General features: G+C 36.9%; 1 protein-coding gene across 1 annotated transcript; it reads right to left on the bottom strand.

Moving 5' to 3' along the window:
• Positions 1–7,777: 7,777 nt before the first annotated feature.
• On the bottom strand, positions 7,778–16,175 carry LOC117625091 (probable leucine-rich repeat receptor-like serine/threonine-protein kinase At3g14840). Its single transcript, XM_034356676.1, has 24 exons — positions 15,969–16,175; positions 13,752–13,929; positions 13,358–13,429; positions 13,209–13,277; positions 13,047–13,118; positions 12,873–12,944; positions 12,684–12,755; positions 12,531–12,602; positions 12,380–12,451; positions 12,188–12,259; positions 12,030–12,101; positions 11,806–11,880; positions 11,610–11,675; positions 11,219–11,284; positions 11,091–11,126; positions 10,944–10,984; positions 10,351–10,727; positions 10,083–10,281; positions 9,569–9,700; positions 9,308–9,426; positions 9,021–9,231; positions 8,689–8,926; positions 8,433–8,583; positions 7,778–8,273 (listed from the first exon to the last, which is right to left on the bottom strand). The coding sequence occupies exons 1-24, from the start codon at positions 16,096–16,098 to the stop codon at positions 7,884–7,886; spliced, it is 3,054 nt and encodes a 1,017-aa protein (XP_034212567.1). The 5' UTR covers positions 16,099–16,175; the 3' UTR covers positions 7,778–7,883.
• Between the last annotated feature and the right edge of the window lie 123 nt (positions 16,176–16,298).

The raw sequence follows: 16,298 nt of genomic DNA, 5'->3' as shown, positions 1-16,298 counted from the left end.
TTTTATTATGTCCCTGACATCGAACTACCTAGTTGGCCGATTTGATTACATTATTGTCGAGGGAGGTGTTTTGCTTTCTTTGACTATGAAAAGTTTTTCATTTCTTTTTTGAGGATTATTTTGTTGGGGACCATGAAAAAGTTTTCGAATCTCTGTTTGGTACGTGAAATTTGACAACATGGACCCCTTTGATTAGTATCCGCTTTGTTTAACATGTGCCTTAATCTTGTTCCTTTCCATTTTTATAGACCATTTTTTGTTTTCTTATACAAAAAATCATGGGATTAGGAAAAATTGAACACGCAACCGTAAGAAATAACTTTACGTACAAACTTCTTACACGTTCTTAGTAGAGAGCTATTTTACTCAATATCGGACTAATTTCTTTGCTCTTGATTAATTAATGGGTTAATGTCATAACCCCATTTCGAGTTGGCAGGGAGCCGTTTGATTTGTTTCCAAGATTGGAAATACCCAGCTCTGTATGGCTTTGGACCTTCTCCTGCCCATCGCTATATATTATCAACATACAACTGTCTTGTTTAGATTTAAAAAATATCGATCATAATTGTCCTGTCAGAATAAGATTAATATTTATTCAATAATGTTAGTTCCATGCCAGGCTCCCACTTTCTTCTTATTATTTAAAGAAATAGAATTCATAAAAATAATAAACTGACTAAGCTAAAACGTATATGGTCCGGGGAGGGTTTCTGATCTCGTAATAAGAAGTCAAACAATACAAATAATAATAATTTCATGTTGGACCAGTTTTTATTGGCTACGTTATACATATATATATATATATATATATATATATAGTCTCTGGTTGAATTTTCTGTGGGAACCATACATAATTAGTCTCTGAACTGCTGGTCTGTTTTATACTGAAATAGGATGTGAGAGCATGATGCATGCATGTGTAGCATGCTAAGCCATGCCATCAAGTAAATTTAGCTGAGTAATCAGAAATAGTAATATAATGGTGGGAAGTTTTATACTATTTCTGATTGAGTTTCTTGATAGCAAAAATATGGACAAGAGAGGTCAATTGTGCATGGCAAACCCTATCCTTTGAAAAGTTGATAAGAAAATGACTTGCTCAATTATTGATAAAATATTGTTAATCTAAAATAATTAATTTATTGTTATTTAACTAGAAAAAAAAAAAAGTCAAAATCATTGGTCGGGTCAAACAATTCAACCGAAACCATTGCAATTTCCAAATCTCAAACACATGCAAAAGTCGGAATTGATCCAAAAGCTCTCACTTCGAGTTTGAGGTGTTCAAACCTTCCTCACCCAGCTCTAATTCCTTAGAACTGAAACCGATGCATGCCATGCCAAGTGGAATTGACAGATTGATCTTGACAATTGTATCGTACGTAAAAGTTGAAGGGCTTTTGCAAATTCATGCCTTTTTTCCCCACTTTGCTCAGCTTTGTCACATAGAGATAGGGATTTATTTTTAGAGCAACTCCACTCATTTATCCTTTATTATAGTAAAGGTAGACTAGAGCAGTTACTATTTATGTGAATAGTGGCTGCTTTAGCAAAAAGCAATGTGTGTTTCCACTCATTGTCATGGCAAAGGGCAAATATTATTCATTTTTTTGTTTTTTTCACAAATTTGTTTACCTAAATAATTAATTTGGATAATATTTTCGGATAAGATTTTTGAGTTCGTACGTGTCAATATTTATAATAAAATTTATATCTCAATCAGATAAAATTTTCGGATAAGATGATAAATAAAAATACAATTTAAAAGTGAATAAAATGTTGAGTAAAAAGTGAATAATAGAATAAGTAGAAGAAAATGTATGAGGATTTAGTGTTGAAAGTGAAGAGTATTAGTAGGCACTGGCGGATCCAGAAATTTTTTAGTGGAGGTGCAATATTGACTAAGTATGAAAAATGGTTTTTCGGAATAATCATTTTCTCAAGATAATTTTTGGCAGCTTTTATTCCTTACACATCAAATAAGAAAACTTGATTTTATGGGATTTTATTATGAAGTATATATTGACTTAATAAGCCATCATTTTTAGCATAAATCGTATTTTGCACTAAAACCGAATTTTCATATTTTGATTTGGTGGGAATTTAATTTTCTAGTATTTTTATTTGAATCCAAATGGGGGGTACTTCTTTATGTAAATGGAGTAATATAAAAATAAATAAAAGTAAAAGGACAAAGACATTTACTTAAATATTGAAAATGGAAATAAGGTAATTTGACTCCACTGTTGGTAGGTATTTATAGAAAACAAATTCAAGAATTTTTTGGTATTTTTTTCATAATTTTATAACCAAAAAAAAAGCCCAGCCGTTGGATTGGAGGAGAGCAGTCGATCGGAGCGTCCAGAAGACGACACCTGTCTTCTAGCTATTGGTGGTGCACAAGGCTGACGTCAACGCATGCTGACGTCATCTCCCCCATCGGGCTCGAACTCGGGCAAGATCTGCCTTCGGGCCAGCCCGTCTTTGTGAGTCCTACCTCCAACCCAGGCAAAAGTGGCCCACTGGAACTGACTTTTTGGCTTGGACTCCCCCCAGCTTCTGGCTTGGGCTCCTCGCTAGAGTTGCTCTTATGTGTTGGTGAGTCCTTACTTAGTTAGGATTTTGGTTTTTTACTATGCAATGATTTTACTTACTTATCATTTATCTAGTCATATTATAATTGAGATTTATTTCCTATTGTAATTTATATTTATTTCCTATTGTAATTTAGATATATTTCCTATTTTATTTAGGGTTAACACATCTTGATACTTGTATAAATACCTCCATATTGGAGAAGAATAATATATTAGTGAATTTGAGCATAAATAAATATTTTTACCTTACTTTGTTTGACATGGTTTCAGAGCCAGGTTCCTAACCTGTGATAACCTCTGCCAAATTGAGAGTCGTTGGCACTCCTCATTCTTAACCCATCATGGGTCTTCATCTTATTATCTTTCTTCATGTCTCAGCTTCTCTATCTTTGAAACTTCATAAGAAGTCTCTTTACTCCGTGAGCCTCGTCACCGCTCACCGAGCCGTTGTTTTCCTCCACGAGCCTCGTCAACGCTCGTTGAGCCTTTCATTTTACTGTTCTGCCGGTCTCTGTCTTCTTCGGCTGCTCTCTTGAGTTGCCTTTTCGCTTCTCAGTTTGAGCACCTTATCTTTGTCTTTGTCTCTATTCATGATTTGCTGGGTTTCCTCCCTTACTATTCTCTTTTTTTGAAGTTTTTTCTTCATGAGACAGCCGTATGCTACCACATTCCCCTTTTGCATTTGTTTATGCCATGAGACTGGCATGTTTGAGTCTCTTTACTATTATTTCAATTTCTCTTCTTTCAAATCTCGATCATTTACCAGTGTCAGATTTGATGGGGAGATAGATGCAACTTTATTTGGGTGCTGCAACTTTATTTTTCAGTGTTGCTTTCTCTAAATCTCGACTCTCATACATCGTCGAATTTGAGGGGGAGTGACACCGCTGCTCATCTATTCCACTGCAATTCATCTACCTATCTGCCATGGCTGATTCTTCTACATCTGAGCGTCAGTCAGCTTCTGTTTCTTAAGTGCCACTTTTCTTATGGTTCCGATAACCCCTTCTCTTCAAGGGGACAGGGGAAGTGAAGAGAAGTTGTCTCTGCGATAATGGAAGTATTTGTCATTGCTGCTGACTACTATGTCCTCTGCTGGTGCCAACACCGTTGCTCATCCCAGTTATGTCTCTTACTGGGGACAATGTTATTGCTTTTGCATATTATGACTCTTGTTGGGGACAATGTTGATTACTGTTGATGATGCTTGTTATGTCCCTGCCTTGTTGCTCTTGCTGGTACCAATGCCTTGTATTGATGTTGTTTGGTACTAGTATTGTTGCTCCTGCCTGTTATGGTGTCAGTATTGTTGCTTATGCCCTTGCTGATGTGTTTCTGTTGTGGTTGATGTTGCCTTTGCTTGCTTCGCTTTCCGTTGATGTGGTCATTGTCATTGTCGTTTCTGTGTTCTACTTTATCTACTGCCGTGCTCACAGGGTTTGTGTTTTGCATTATCTATTACCGTGCTCACAGGGTTTCGATTTCTGTGTTCTGCCTAATCTACTGCTGTGCTCACAAGGTTTCTGTGCTCTGCCTTACCTACTGCAGTGCTCACAGGTTTTCTGTGTTCTGCCTTACCTACTGCCATGCTCACAGAGTTTTTGTGTTCTGCCTTACCTACTGCCGTGCTCACAGAGTTTTTGTGTTCTGCCTTACCTACTGCCGTGCTCACAGGATTTTTGTGTTCTGCCTTATCTACTGCCGTGCTCACAGGATTTTTGTGTTCTGCCTTATTTGCTGCCGTGCTCACAAGGTTTATGTGTTCTGCCTTACCTATTGCCGTGCTCACAGGATTTCTGTATTCTGTCTTATCTATGCCGTGCTCACAGGGTTTCTGTGTTCTGCCTTATCTATAGCCGTGCTCACAAAGTTTATGTGTTTTGCTATGTGCCATATTTTTTAGAGTTTGCTCTTGTGTTTCCGCTGCGAACTTTACTTTAGTTTGTCACTTGTTTCACTCATGGTTGATGAAAAGACCTTCTCTACAATTGGTGCTTCTCAAGTATGGTGTTCTGTGACTCACTTATCAAGTTGGGCCTACGAAATATCTTTGCCCAACCTAAAGGGGAGTGTTGGCGAATCCTTATTTAGTTAGGATTTTGGTTTCTTACTATGTTAGGATTTTAGTTACTTACTATTTATGATAGGACCCGATCCAAATTTCGCTTTGGAATCCGAGCCAGACCCTGTGCGTGTCCAACACCTGGCAAATGTCGGGCACAAATGACCTATTTGCCCTTCAATACAAAACACGATAAATAATAAGGTTGACTTCTACCGAAAAACCGGCAGAGTTTCCCTTGTAACTGGCTCAATACTAAAACATTTTCACCTGCCAAACAAGTATATATATATATACAACCAACTGCCAGCTATTCCAACAGTTCAAATCTCAGTCTAGGGCAAAACATCAGAGCGACTATTAAACATTTACAAAGGAATCAATCATTTTACAAAACGAAAATCCTACATCAAAAGAAAGGCGCGGAAGATGGGAAACGCCTCGGTGGTGGATTCATGTGCACGTCTACTGTCTGGGGGTGCAAAACAACAAAAAAGGTGAGTGGACCCAAAACAAAGTTTAGAAAAATAGCATATGAACATACTAACCCCACTGTAAAAACAGTTATGCAAAACTGAATTTTCCTCTTCATTATATTCGTACTAAAATCAATGCATTCATATAATTATATACGTATATGCCAATCATACTCAAGGTCAATAAAACTCTCTTAAAAGCATTGAAATCAATTTAAAACTACCACCTAGGTGTACCCCTTTAATTCTGTCAATTCCTGATATCCGTCAATTCCCGATAATCCGTCAATTGCCCTGGCAGGTCTCGGTGACACAAAGTCAACCCGAGCCGCAAACTGGCAGGATTCAGGGGACCGTAGTCAGCCTGATCCGCATTCCTGGCTCCCACGGTCCGGCGTCCCCGAAACTCGTGAGGCAATGTCAAGCGCGCTGACAAAACTGAAGGCAACCTGGATGTCCGTGACATCATCATATCCGAAGGCAACATATACCGAAGGCAACCTGTTTCTATAACTGGGTACCTAAGGTGGCTTAAGAAAATATAAAATTTCTGAAAGGTCTGATGAATAACTGAATTTTTGTTAAATCTAGAACTCTGCTGCCATTTTATCTGATAAATATCTCAATCTTTACTTTCCATATCTTTTTAGCATTTTCAACTAGGCAGCATATAAATAAAGATATTTAACTTCAACAAATCATGCTAGGAAAACCATAATCAATAAAACTTATTCAAGATCAAATAATGAAATTTATTTGCATAAAATCATTTATAAAAGAAAAGTCCACTCACTCCTGGTCCGAGCTAGCTAGACCTCCTGAAGGTCCCTCCTGCGGGTCTGCCTGGCCCCGGGTGCCTGATTAAACCACCATGAATATTTAATTAATAAAACTGCTTGGTATAAGTATTTAATTAAAACCCTGACCCCCGGCTCCTAGAAGTGCGTGCACTAACTTTAAAGTCATTCTTATGCCCACTTAAGCATTTCGGATGGTTAGAACTGTCTTAAAAGACCCGAGACTCACTAAGTGATAAACTTCCATATTGGTCAATACGGGACCTCGTGGGGTCCACGACCTCCAATTACCAATCCGAGAGTTCCTATAAGTTCCTCACATTTAAATAACCATGTCCTGCAAGTCTGGTCTGAATCGGACGATCGGATTGACCACGATCGTGTAATCGCATAATTTCTAAACCCTAGCCCTAGGGTTCGCGATTTCGGAGTATCCGGGACTCCGATTCACAATCCGTTGAATCCTACACGATTCTGAAATTATCTAGAGTAACATATCTGAAAAAGATTACGATCCAACAGCTCAACAGTATTGAACCCGGAAATCGCACAATATGGAAAATCCGTTCGAGGCTCAAACGGTATCCAAATTGAGATCCACGAATTCCTACGCGCTCGGGACAACCTAAGGATCGCATCAAGACACAGTGCCACTGCACTACCCTCACCCACGCGCCGCCGCACGCGCTGGTAGGGCTGGGTGTCCAAAGTGATTACGCATCGCCGGAAAATCTCAAAACCACGGCTCCAAACTCCTGCCCTAGGTATAACACCATATTTGGAACCACTTTTGTTCTTGGACCTACCCTAAAAACTGACTGAAAGTGGCCAAACTCGGAGGTCGAAAACCGACCAAATTCCAATTTGAAAACTGAGCTAGTTACGATCAAAATCGATGCAAACCTACCCAACCATCCGCTAGAGCATGGAAAATAGATAGAAATCCATACCTTACTCGACAAATTTGGAGAAGAATTGAGGGAGAACGAGCGGGTTGAAGTTTCTGTCAAAACTGCTCGATTTTCTACAGTTTCCGGCCAGCACCGGTGGTTCCACAGGCGGAGAGCGATCAAAAAGGGAAGAAGAGGTGGTGGCCGTTCGAACAAGACCGGTCTCGTGGCCGGTGGTGGCGACGGCGCCACAAAATGTCGATCGGGGGATAAGAGGTCGCGACGGGAGGGAAGGAGAGAGAGAGAGAGAGAGAGAGAGAGAGAGAGAGAGAGAGAGAGAGAGAGAGAATATGAGGGTTTTAAAAATCTGATTTTTTTCAAATTACCGTTTTGCCCCTCGTGATATTTTAACCGTATTTTCTTCGTTAAAACTCCGATTCGAGTCCACTTCATGTCTACGAACTCGCTTCGTCGTGCTCTACTCAACGGTGTATGTGGAATTGTCAAATTCCTTTTCGGTAAAAAAGTCAACTTTTTGTTAATAAATTATTTCAAGGGCACAATTGTCTTTCCTCATAATAAATTACTAATTAAATATGAATTTTAGGTTTGGGTCATTACAATTTATCTAGTCATATTATAATTTAGATTTATTTCCTATTGTAATTTATATTTATTTCCTATTGTAATTTAGATATATTTCCTATTTTATTTAGGGTTAACACATCTTTATACTTGTATAAATACCTCCATATTGGAGAAGAATAATATAAGAGTGAATCTGAGCATAACTAAATATTTTTGCCCTACTTTGTTTGACATTATGTATTTGCAAAAACCCAATATTGTTATTTGAAAAGATATGTACTACTACTAGTTAGTTTGTCATTACACGAGCATTTGCGTAGTTAAGCTCGAAGAAATGTTTATTGTGAAGAGTTTATGGGTAGAACTTGACTCTAAAAACCAACTTGTAAGAAAATAATGTTTAAGAGCTCATAAACCACTCTAGGATATGCTATTTTTCCAACGTGAAATCTTCAAGCCTAGCATTTACATTAGTAAGAACTAGTACTGGGATTGATTTTATAGAGATCAGAAGACGTAGTAGTAGCAGAGGAACCAATCCATGGCGCATCTGATGATGAAGGAACAAGGCTCTGAGTTTGACTTGGATTCTGTGATGAACTGTGATCAAACTGGTTTGTCAAGGCTGTTAGCCTCAGTTCATCACCGTAAGTACTTGGATCCGTAACCAATTCATGAACAGCCGTCCGCCCTTCAAGCATACTCACTACTGCAGACATGGTAGGCCTAAGCGCTGGTGCTGCATTGATGCATAAGAGAGCAACTTTAACCATCCTAATGGCCTCTTCCTCACTCACATCGGACCCCAATCTTGGATCCACCAGCTCCAATAATTCCCCTTTTTGTTGTAAAACAAGAGCCTGAAATTTAGCAGAGAAAAGAGATTTGAAAATGGAAAAGCAACTCATAGAAGCAAAGAAGGATGACCAAGTTGGAAGGATTTGAAAATGGAAAAGCAACTCATAGAAGCAAAGAAGGATGACCAAGTTGGAAGGACTTTGAATGAAGATCCATCTTACCCAATCTACAAGGCATACAAAGTTCTCATTTGGTCGATATTTCATGTTGTTCTTTCCAGCAACAATTTCCAATGCAACAACACCAAAGCTGTAGACATCTGCTTTGTAGGTCAAATAACCCCATAGTGCATATTCTGGCGCCATATATCCTCTGAACACAAAAAACGATTGTTTTCCTTAGCTGGGTGGAGAAAAGTTCATAAACAAAACTAGGCTCTGAAATGCAGTTCAGAGAAAAAAAAACAGTATAGCTTACATAGTTCCAGCAACTCTAGTGCTAATGTGGGTGTTCTCCTCTTCGTCAAGCTTGGCCAACCCGAAGTCCGAGATCTTGGAGTTAAGGTCTCGGTCTAGTAATATATTTGTAGTTTTAATGTCTCTATGTACAATCTTCAGTGCAGATTCCTCATGCAAAAAAGCCAGACCTCTTGCTATGCCTATGCATATATTCTGCCTTGTAGGCCAGTCCAATTTTAAAGGACTTTCCTCTGGAACTGCAACAAACATGGATTCCCAATCAATGATCTCATTTTTGTTTTTCTTAGTACAACATTTCAGGTTTTTTGTCACTGGACTTGATAAGCTTACCGAACAAAGCACGTGCAAGGCTGTTGTTTTCCATGTATTCATATACCAACAGTAACTGGTTTGATTCAACACAGCATCCATACAATCTAACAAGATTTGGATGTTGTAAACCAGAAATCATGCCTATTTCATTCACAAATTCCCGATTTCCTTGCTTTGATTTGGATGATAGTTGCTTAACTGCAATTATAGTACCGTCCAATAAGATACCCTGAAATAAATGCAGTTTAGTAGTTTTCAAGTATGATAAGTACAGGTCTATAAGTAAGGAACTAGTTATATGGTACCTTGTAGACAGATCCAAAACCGCCTTCCCCGATTTTGTTTATAGGATCAAAGTTATTAGTGGCGGCTTTAATTTGCTTGAAGGTGAAAAAACCAGTTTGCAGATCCAGTCCTCTCAGAGCTGTCCACAAAACAAGGTTAGAATATGTTGGTAATGTCGTTGAACTTAGTATCCGGGTGTAGTTTCTAGGCTCTAGCTACATGGCATTAGAAAGAATGAGACCAAAGTACTACTTGAAATTTTCACAGTAACTTAGTGGCACCTTTTTCCCTAGATATCTTGCAATCCAGACAGCCTTTCCACCAAAGAATGCCGATAATCAAGAAAATGAGGAACAAGACTAAAGCTCCAACTGAAGCTCCCACAATAAGAGGTACCTTGCTTTTCTTGAACTCTAGCAAGTAAAAAAAGTGAAAAGAAAAGATCAGCAACAGAGAATACAAGATGCCGTCATAAGTCCGGTATATCAATTCATAGCAGTATATTGTAGGATGTTGTAAAGACCAAATTGAGGTAGAAAGATCGAAAAGAAAGAGATAAATTGCACAGTTTCTTGTTATTTAAGGTAAACAAACTTTCCATCTGGGTACTTCTTCCAGTAGTACACTGTACTTGATCTACTATATATTTTCCAATCTATTGCAATTAACATACTTGTATTTTTGGTACATTTCCTGTATGGAACGAGAACAAACAAGTGGGATGTAATAAATTTTTTAAACAAACTTAAGATTGTGTCCATGAGAGAGAGTTAATGTTTCCAATTCAGAATATACCAGGCTCTACAGAGATAGCAGATATTAGAGCACCATATGTTCCAGTCCTTGGAGAAGCTGTTGTCCCTTTCCCAGACCAATGAAATCGGATCTCTAAAGTTTTATTCTTAACCTCAACTGCTTTACATTCCTTAATGAGTTCTTTATCAACGCCGTGTGCTTCCTTTTTAATTTCAAAATCCTTCCACACCAGTTTCTCCTGTAACAAACTTATCAATCAGAAATCATATTTTGTTGCATATAGTGTACAAACAGTATGCTTGACTACCTGAATATAAATATCAAATATCCGTCTTCCAACACTACGAAAAGATCTGTTGCCTCTGAACGTTATCTCTGAGAAGTGAAGTTTCACGGTGTAATTGCCGTTTCGAAAGCAGCGTGCATAATACGTGAGAGAAAGAGGATTGATGCGTGCATTTGTGTACAACTCAGAGTTTTTCATTCTAAGTATAGATACATTATTTGCAATGTAGTCTGTAGCATTGGAGTCATAATCCCAGAAATGTCCAGTGCTACTGGTTCCCCAGATAGGTCTCTGAGGAAAGAATTTTGCTGGACCTCCTTGGTCTTGATCGTCTTCAAAGGTGACTCCTTCAATGGTGATTTGTTTTCCACCACAATTTATATGCAACGAGGACTTATCTATTCAGTAGCAAGCAACAGAGAAATGACATCATAAAAGTTCTAATCAGATGAAGTCAAATATTTGCCTACATAAAAAACAAATTAGAAAGTATTGTATTGATTGTAAACCAGTTTCTGTCACATGCAAACTTAAATTATGAACTAATTCTTTTATAAGAACTTTAAAATATTAAATAATTAAAAAAGCAAAGCCCAGTTGTATTGTATTGTTACCTTCTGGACATTGAAAGTCCTTCAAGCACACTCCAAATGATCTACATTAGTGTGGTACACAATCAGCTGATGCAAATTTAAAGTCCAGAATATATGGAAAGGACAAAAATGGCTTCACCAAAGAAGATTAAAAGTTTAGAAGCTTACGGGTTTCTTTGTGCAGAAAAGCTTTTAAACACGTTTCTGATAAATATTTCAAAGAAAAATGCATTATTATAGGTGAATGAAGACACCAAAGTGTGCTAAATAATCACTAGCTAGAAATATGTTCCTACAGTGTTTCTCGGCAAGTAGGTGGCTCAGAGCTCTCAGAAAAATTATTGTAAGAAATATCTGTCAGGCTGCATGCAATATAATAAAATTGTAAGTCAGAACAGCTCCACCAGAAAAGTTGCATTTTGGAGTATTAATAAAAACTGCAAATATGGTTAAAGGATCAATTCCACAACATAAAATCCTAAAAGTTGATCATTTAAAATTTTAAATGTTTCAAACAGTTAAGATAGATTGTATGTGACCGCCTAGGACCTCTAACCAAAGTAGAAGTTCCCATATTTCTAACTATATTATCTGCGTAAACGTTACGCTAACTTAAAAGTATATATTTCCGCAGGCTTCAATAAGAAAATAAAACTCAAGAAAATCTGTATAGGATGGAAAACATACTAGCGATTATCTCTCCTCGTGATCCAGTCTGGAACAGACCCGTTGAGCCAGTTGCTTGTTAGATACCTATCAAATGCATAATGACATTATGTAAAATATATGTAAATATAATAAAGAGTTGTAACTTGTAATTTAATATATGTAAATATCATATAGGCAGGGGAGGCCGCCCCGCCATGAAATACACATTTCTTACAAGTACTGCACGCGTTGCAGATTTTCATAGACAGAAGTATTAATATTTCCTTCCAATTTGTTGAAGCTTAGATCTCTGCAAGAAATCAAATAAAAAGATTGTCATAACTCATAAGATCCCAAAGTTCCATTACTTGGAAGCTTAAATGAACGAAAAAAAACTATCATTAATCAACTTGCGCAGTGCATTTGAACAAGATGAAAAACAAAGAATAACAGTGTTACAATTTCTTCAACTTTTCCATTGTTGATATATAAGCAGGGATAGGTCCATATAAATTGCAGCTCCTCAGCATTCTGCAACATAACTTCGTATTATTAGCCTAATTCAGCTAAGAGTCTTACATTACAACATGAAAATGTAGAACAGTTTCAGGACGTACAACTCTTTCATGCCCGTCATATTACTCAAGTTTGGAAATTTTGAACCCCCTCCATTTAAGTCACTGACCCTTCTGCATTGAATTTCACCATGAATCATTGTAAGGAAAAAAAGTCACTGTGGTATGAAGTTTATCATAAAATTTTCAAATCAGGATTAAGGTTCTTTAGTGTTAATGCAATGCAGAACTCACAGTGTCGTTAATTTACTCAAGACAGAAATGCTAGACGGAATGGGCCCATGGAGACCACTAGCTTGGATCTCTCTGTCAACAACAAAATTCAAAATCAATCAAGATTACACAAGAAGAGTTGTTAGAATATGTTATAGGAAAAGGCACTTACAATATGTCAAGTTGTTTAAAATTTCCCAAATAATCAGGTATTCTTCCCGTGAAGTTGTTACTGCTAATCCTACTGCATGAAGGGAAAGATTGAAAAACATATAGCTGAAGATTACCAAACATGAAAAACAATGTTAAGCGTACAAACACTTACAATTCTATTAATTTAGTCAGATTAGTGAAAGCCACTGGCAATTCTCCCGTGAGATAGTTTGAACTGAGAATGCTGCAGATACCAAGGCCGGTCTTAATAACTTATCCACTGCAACTTGCTTTACCATTAATATTAAAAATAAAGAGTTATAATATCGAACCGTGGATGCAAAAGAAAAAGGGAGCTTACAAAAGCTTCAGGTTAACCAAATTCCCAAGCTCATGAGGAACAGTTCCAGAAAACAGGTTAGTCTGTAAGTTCCTGGAATTAAATTCTTCGTCACAGCAGGCTAACCGAGATGAAACTTAAAGTTGATTTGACAAATAAAAAAGAGTGGTCAAGAGAGATAGAGGCAGAGCATACAGATAGATTAGAGTTTTAATGTTCCCCAAGTGGGAAGGGATTTGTCCTGATAAGTTGTTCACATTCACGGACCTGCATGCAGTTTCCTCATTTTCTTAGTAAAATTAATAAAAGCAATTAGAATTGGCTAACCTTGAACTTGAAGGTCAGAAGTCATTTTACAGATGTTCCAACTTTGTAGAAGCCCATTCAGACGGTATAGTACCACTGAGGTAGTTCCTGGTGAAATCACTGTAAAAAAGACAAAATTAAAATAAAATTATACTATTATTGAGCTTTGCAGATTATTAACTGAGAAAGGTTTCCCTTACACTTGTGTTATGTAGGGCAACTTTGCAACAGATCGTGGAAGTACACCAGCAAGATCTTGCCCTTTAAGAAAACTGTATAACAAAAATGTCAGCGCTCATAAACTTCAAATGTAATTCACCCAAAAAACAAAAAGAAAAATCAAATCAAATCTCTTGCATGCTATAGTTGAGTGGACTATTCTGCAAACACAATGTTCCACCCCTAAATTACTCTAGTGTATGTGAAAGGGGGATTTGAACTTAAGTGCAAGAGGATGAGCTCACTACCCTGGCCAACTGGCGTAACTCACAACTGTGCCAAATTAGATTAAGGTTAATAGTGAACAAGAAAAGGGAAATTAAATTCATAGATAAACAGAAAACATATAAATAAGTAAGCTTTGAGTTGACGTACATGCCGACAACGTGGCAAAACCTGCCGGGATAGGAGCAGTTGCATTCGAGGGTGTTGTTGTAGAGAGGGTTGGCAGTAGATTTTGGGGTATCCCAGTTTGTGTTATTGTTGCATGGGTTTATGTTGAAGTTCCAGTCCGTTTTCCCCACTTGTTTTGCTATTTCTTCTAGTGCTTCCTCTGCGCGCGCAAATCAAACCCATGATTATATAATTGAATATTTTCCACCATAATCAACTCAAATAGCATTGATTAGATCCTGTTTGTTTAATTAACCCAGGATTATCCAAACAATTTGTGACATATGGTAATACCAACTAGGAGGCTATATTGGATATAGGTCTTCAATTATGAGTGCGTAGGCCTGATTGATCAAAAATCTTATGAGTGCATAGGTCTGATACTGGGCCAACTCGGGCTAGTGCCAAAAAACCAGGTTTATTTTTCATTTTTAAAGAAAAGTAGCGTGACTGGGCTTGGGCCTTCTGCCACCCACCATTCTAACCTAGTAAACGTCTCTAGAAGATACAGATCATGCTCAGCTCTGTATCTCTCTCAATCATTGAATTTCATATCCATTTCCAGTTGCAATGATGAGAGAAAATTCAGATCCAACTCTTTAGCTTCTTTCATTTCGTTTTCAATTATAAAGTTGTAACCTTTATGCTTTTAAATCAATATAAATTTAGGATGAAAACAAGTTCTTTCCTTTTTTAAATCTTTTTTGCAAGTTTATATCTAATCTAATTTTTGTTTATGCTGACAAACATTGAACTGGAAGTGCTCTAACACTGCAACACTAGTAAGGCTAAAATCTTCTACCAATTCTCAATCAAAAAGACCAACTTTTGAATTGAGCACTCTGTTCTCTGCTGTTCAACACAACTCAAAAAAAAACCCAGGCTTCATTTTTTTCAAACAAAAACAAAAACTGAGGCTTTAGTGCATAGATTTTGAGTATCAGCAATACCAACTTGAAAAAAAAAAATCAGAAGAAGAAGAGATTGTGCTTCAACTTTGACTGTGGATATGGAGAAGCAGAGGACCAACACGGCTACCAAAATGACAAGGTCCATGGTGGATTTTGAAACATCAAAATGAAATCTTGCCATACCAATCCCTGATGTGCAAGATTAATACGCGTGCTTACAAAAAATCCATGCCGTCAGGTTCCATAAAAAACTCCGTTAATTTGCTGATGTGGCATATATGTGGAGTCCACATATCTAAAATACAATATATAATTTTTGAAATAATTTAAATTTTAAAATTCATAAAAATGAAAAATGAAAAATGAAAAAACCAAAAGAAAAGTTGTATTTTAAAATTTAAATTATTTTCAAATATATATTGTATTTTAAATACATATTGCACTATATTATTGGATATGTGGGCTCCACATATATGCCACATCAACAAACCAACAGAGTTTTCGACAGAAGGATTATTTGTGAGCACACATAGAACTACGAATGACCAAAAAAAAAAAAGGACACAATCTGATAATTTCTGAATCTGAAAGACGTTTTGTGATTTTTTTTTAAATATAAAAAATCTATTATAAAATCTAACTTTCCTAGTGATTACTATTAATATATGAGTATTTGAATTATTCCCTGATTCTGTTGCATTTACTAACATATAAGAATAAAACTTGTATGAATTTCACATTAAAAATACAATCCAACACCTGAAAAGAAACTAGATTGATTGAATGGTAGTAGTTGATCTCATACACATATTCATTCTTTTACTTATTCCTTAGTTCCTTTATTCAAAATAATTGAACACGTTAAAACGAGAGTTTCATGTTGTAAATTGAACAATAGTTGAGAAAACAACCTTTGAATATGAAGAAATTCTTAATGAGAGAGAGATAGCATCAAATTCAAATGGGTTATGTATTTTAATTTTTGACGGTTGATATCAATGGATGAGATGAAACGTGAAGTAAGTGTATAATAATAATAATAATAATAATATAAAAAAGAGGTTGGTTTAATTTAGTTTAGAGGGTTTCAAAAAGGTCAAAACAAACCACACGAAACTACTTGTGGTTTGGTTTGATTCATTCAGTCCAAAATTACAATTTTTTAGTGAAAAAAATAAAAACCTTGACATACTGCCGCTAAAACTTGATTGAAGTGAGGCTTGAGTGAATGCATGGATATTAGTATTACCAATATATACAAACTTAAACAAGAAGATTAGTAAGTTACCTTCTGCAGGAGGCAGACGCGAAGCTCGTGCTTCAACTTCGACTAATTTGGTGCATAAGCAGAGAACCGAAATTAGCATAATAAGGTTCGTGATGGTTTTTGGAGCAACACAACTAACTCCTCTTGCCATTTATCCTTGATGCACTACAATGTAAGAAAACTCTCTCAGAATTTCTCTCTCTCTCTCTCTCTCTCTCTCTCTCTCTCTCTCTCTCTCTCTCTCCGCACTGTTCTTTCTTACTCGGGCTTGTACAATGCACACAAACCATTACCTATTTATAGGCAAGGAGTACCTGACCCTTCAGTGAGATTGCCCTCGCATAATGCATC

Source organism: Prunus dulcis, chromosome 4 (assembly GCF_902201215.1).
Source record: "Prunus dulcis chromosome 4, ALMONDv2, whole genome shotgun sequence".
Lineage (NCBI taxonomy): Eukaryota > Viridiplantae > Streptophyta > Magnoliopsida > Rosales > Rosaceae > Prunus > Prunus dulcis.
The sequence above is the reverse complement of the archived record's forward strand: the minus strand, read 5'-3'. Positions and strand labels throughout refer to the sequence as shown.

Bases quoted from the DNA above. Each gene is read 5' to 3' on its own strand.
- LOC117625091 (XM_034356676.1), bottom strand. From the start codon at position 16,098: ATGGCAAGAGGAGTTAGTTGTGTTGCTCCAAAAACCATCACGAACCTT. The intron at 12,603-12,683 runs GTAAGTGTTTGT...CCCTTCATGCAG, and splicing joins CTGACTAAATTAATAGAATT to TAGGATTAGCAGTAACAACT. The intron at 8,584-8,688 runs GTAAGCTATACT...TTTTGTGTTCAG, and splicing joins ACTAGAGTTGCTGGAACTAT to AGGATATATGGCGCCAGAAT.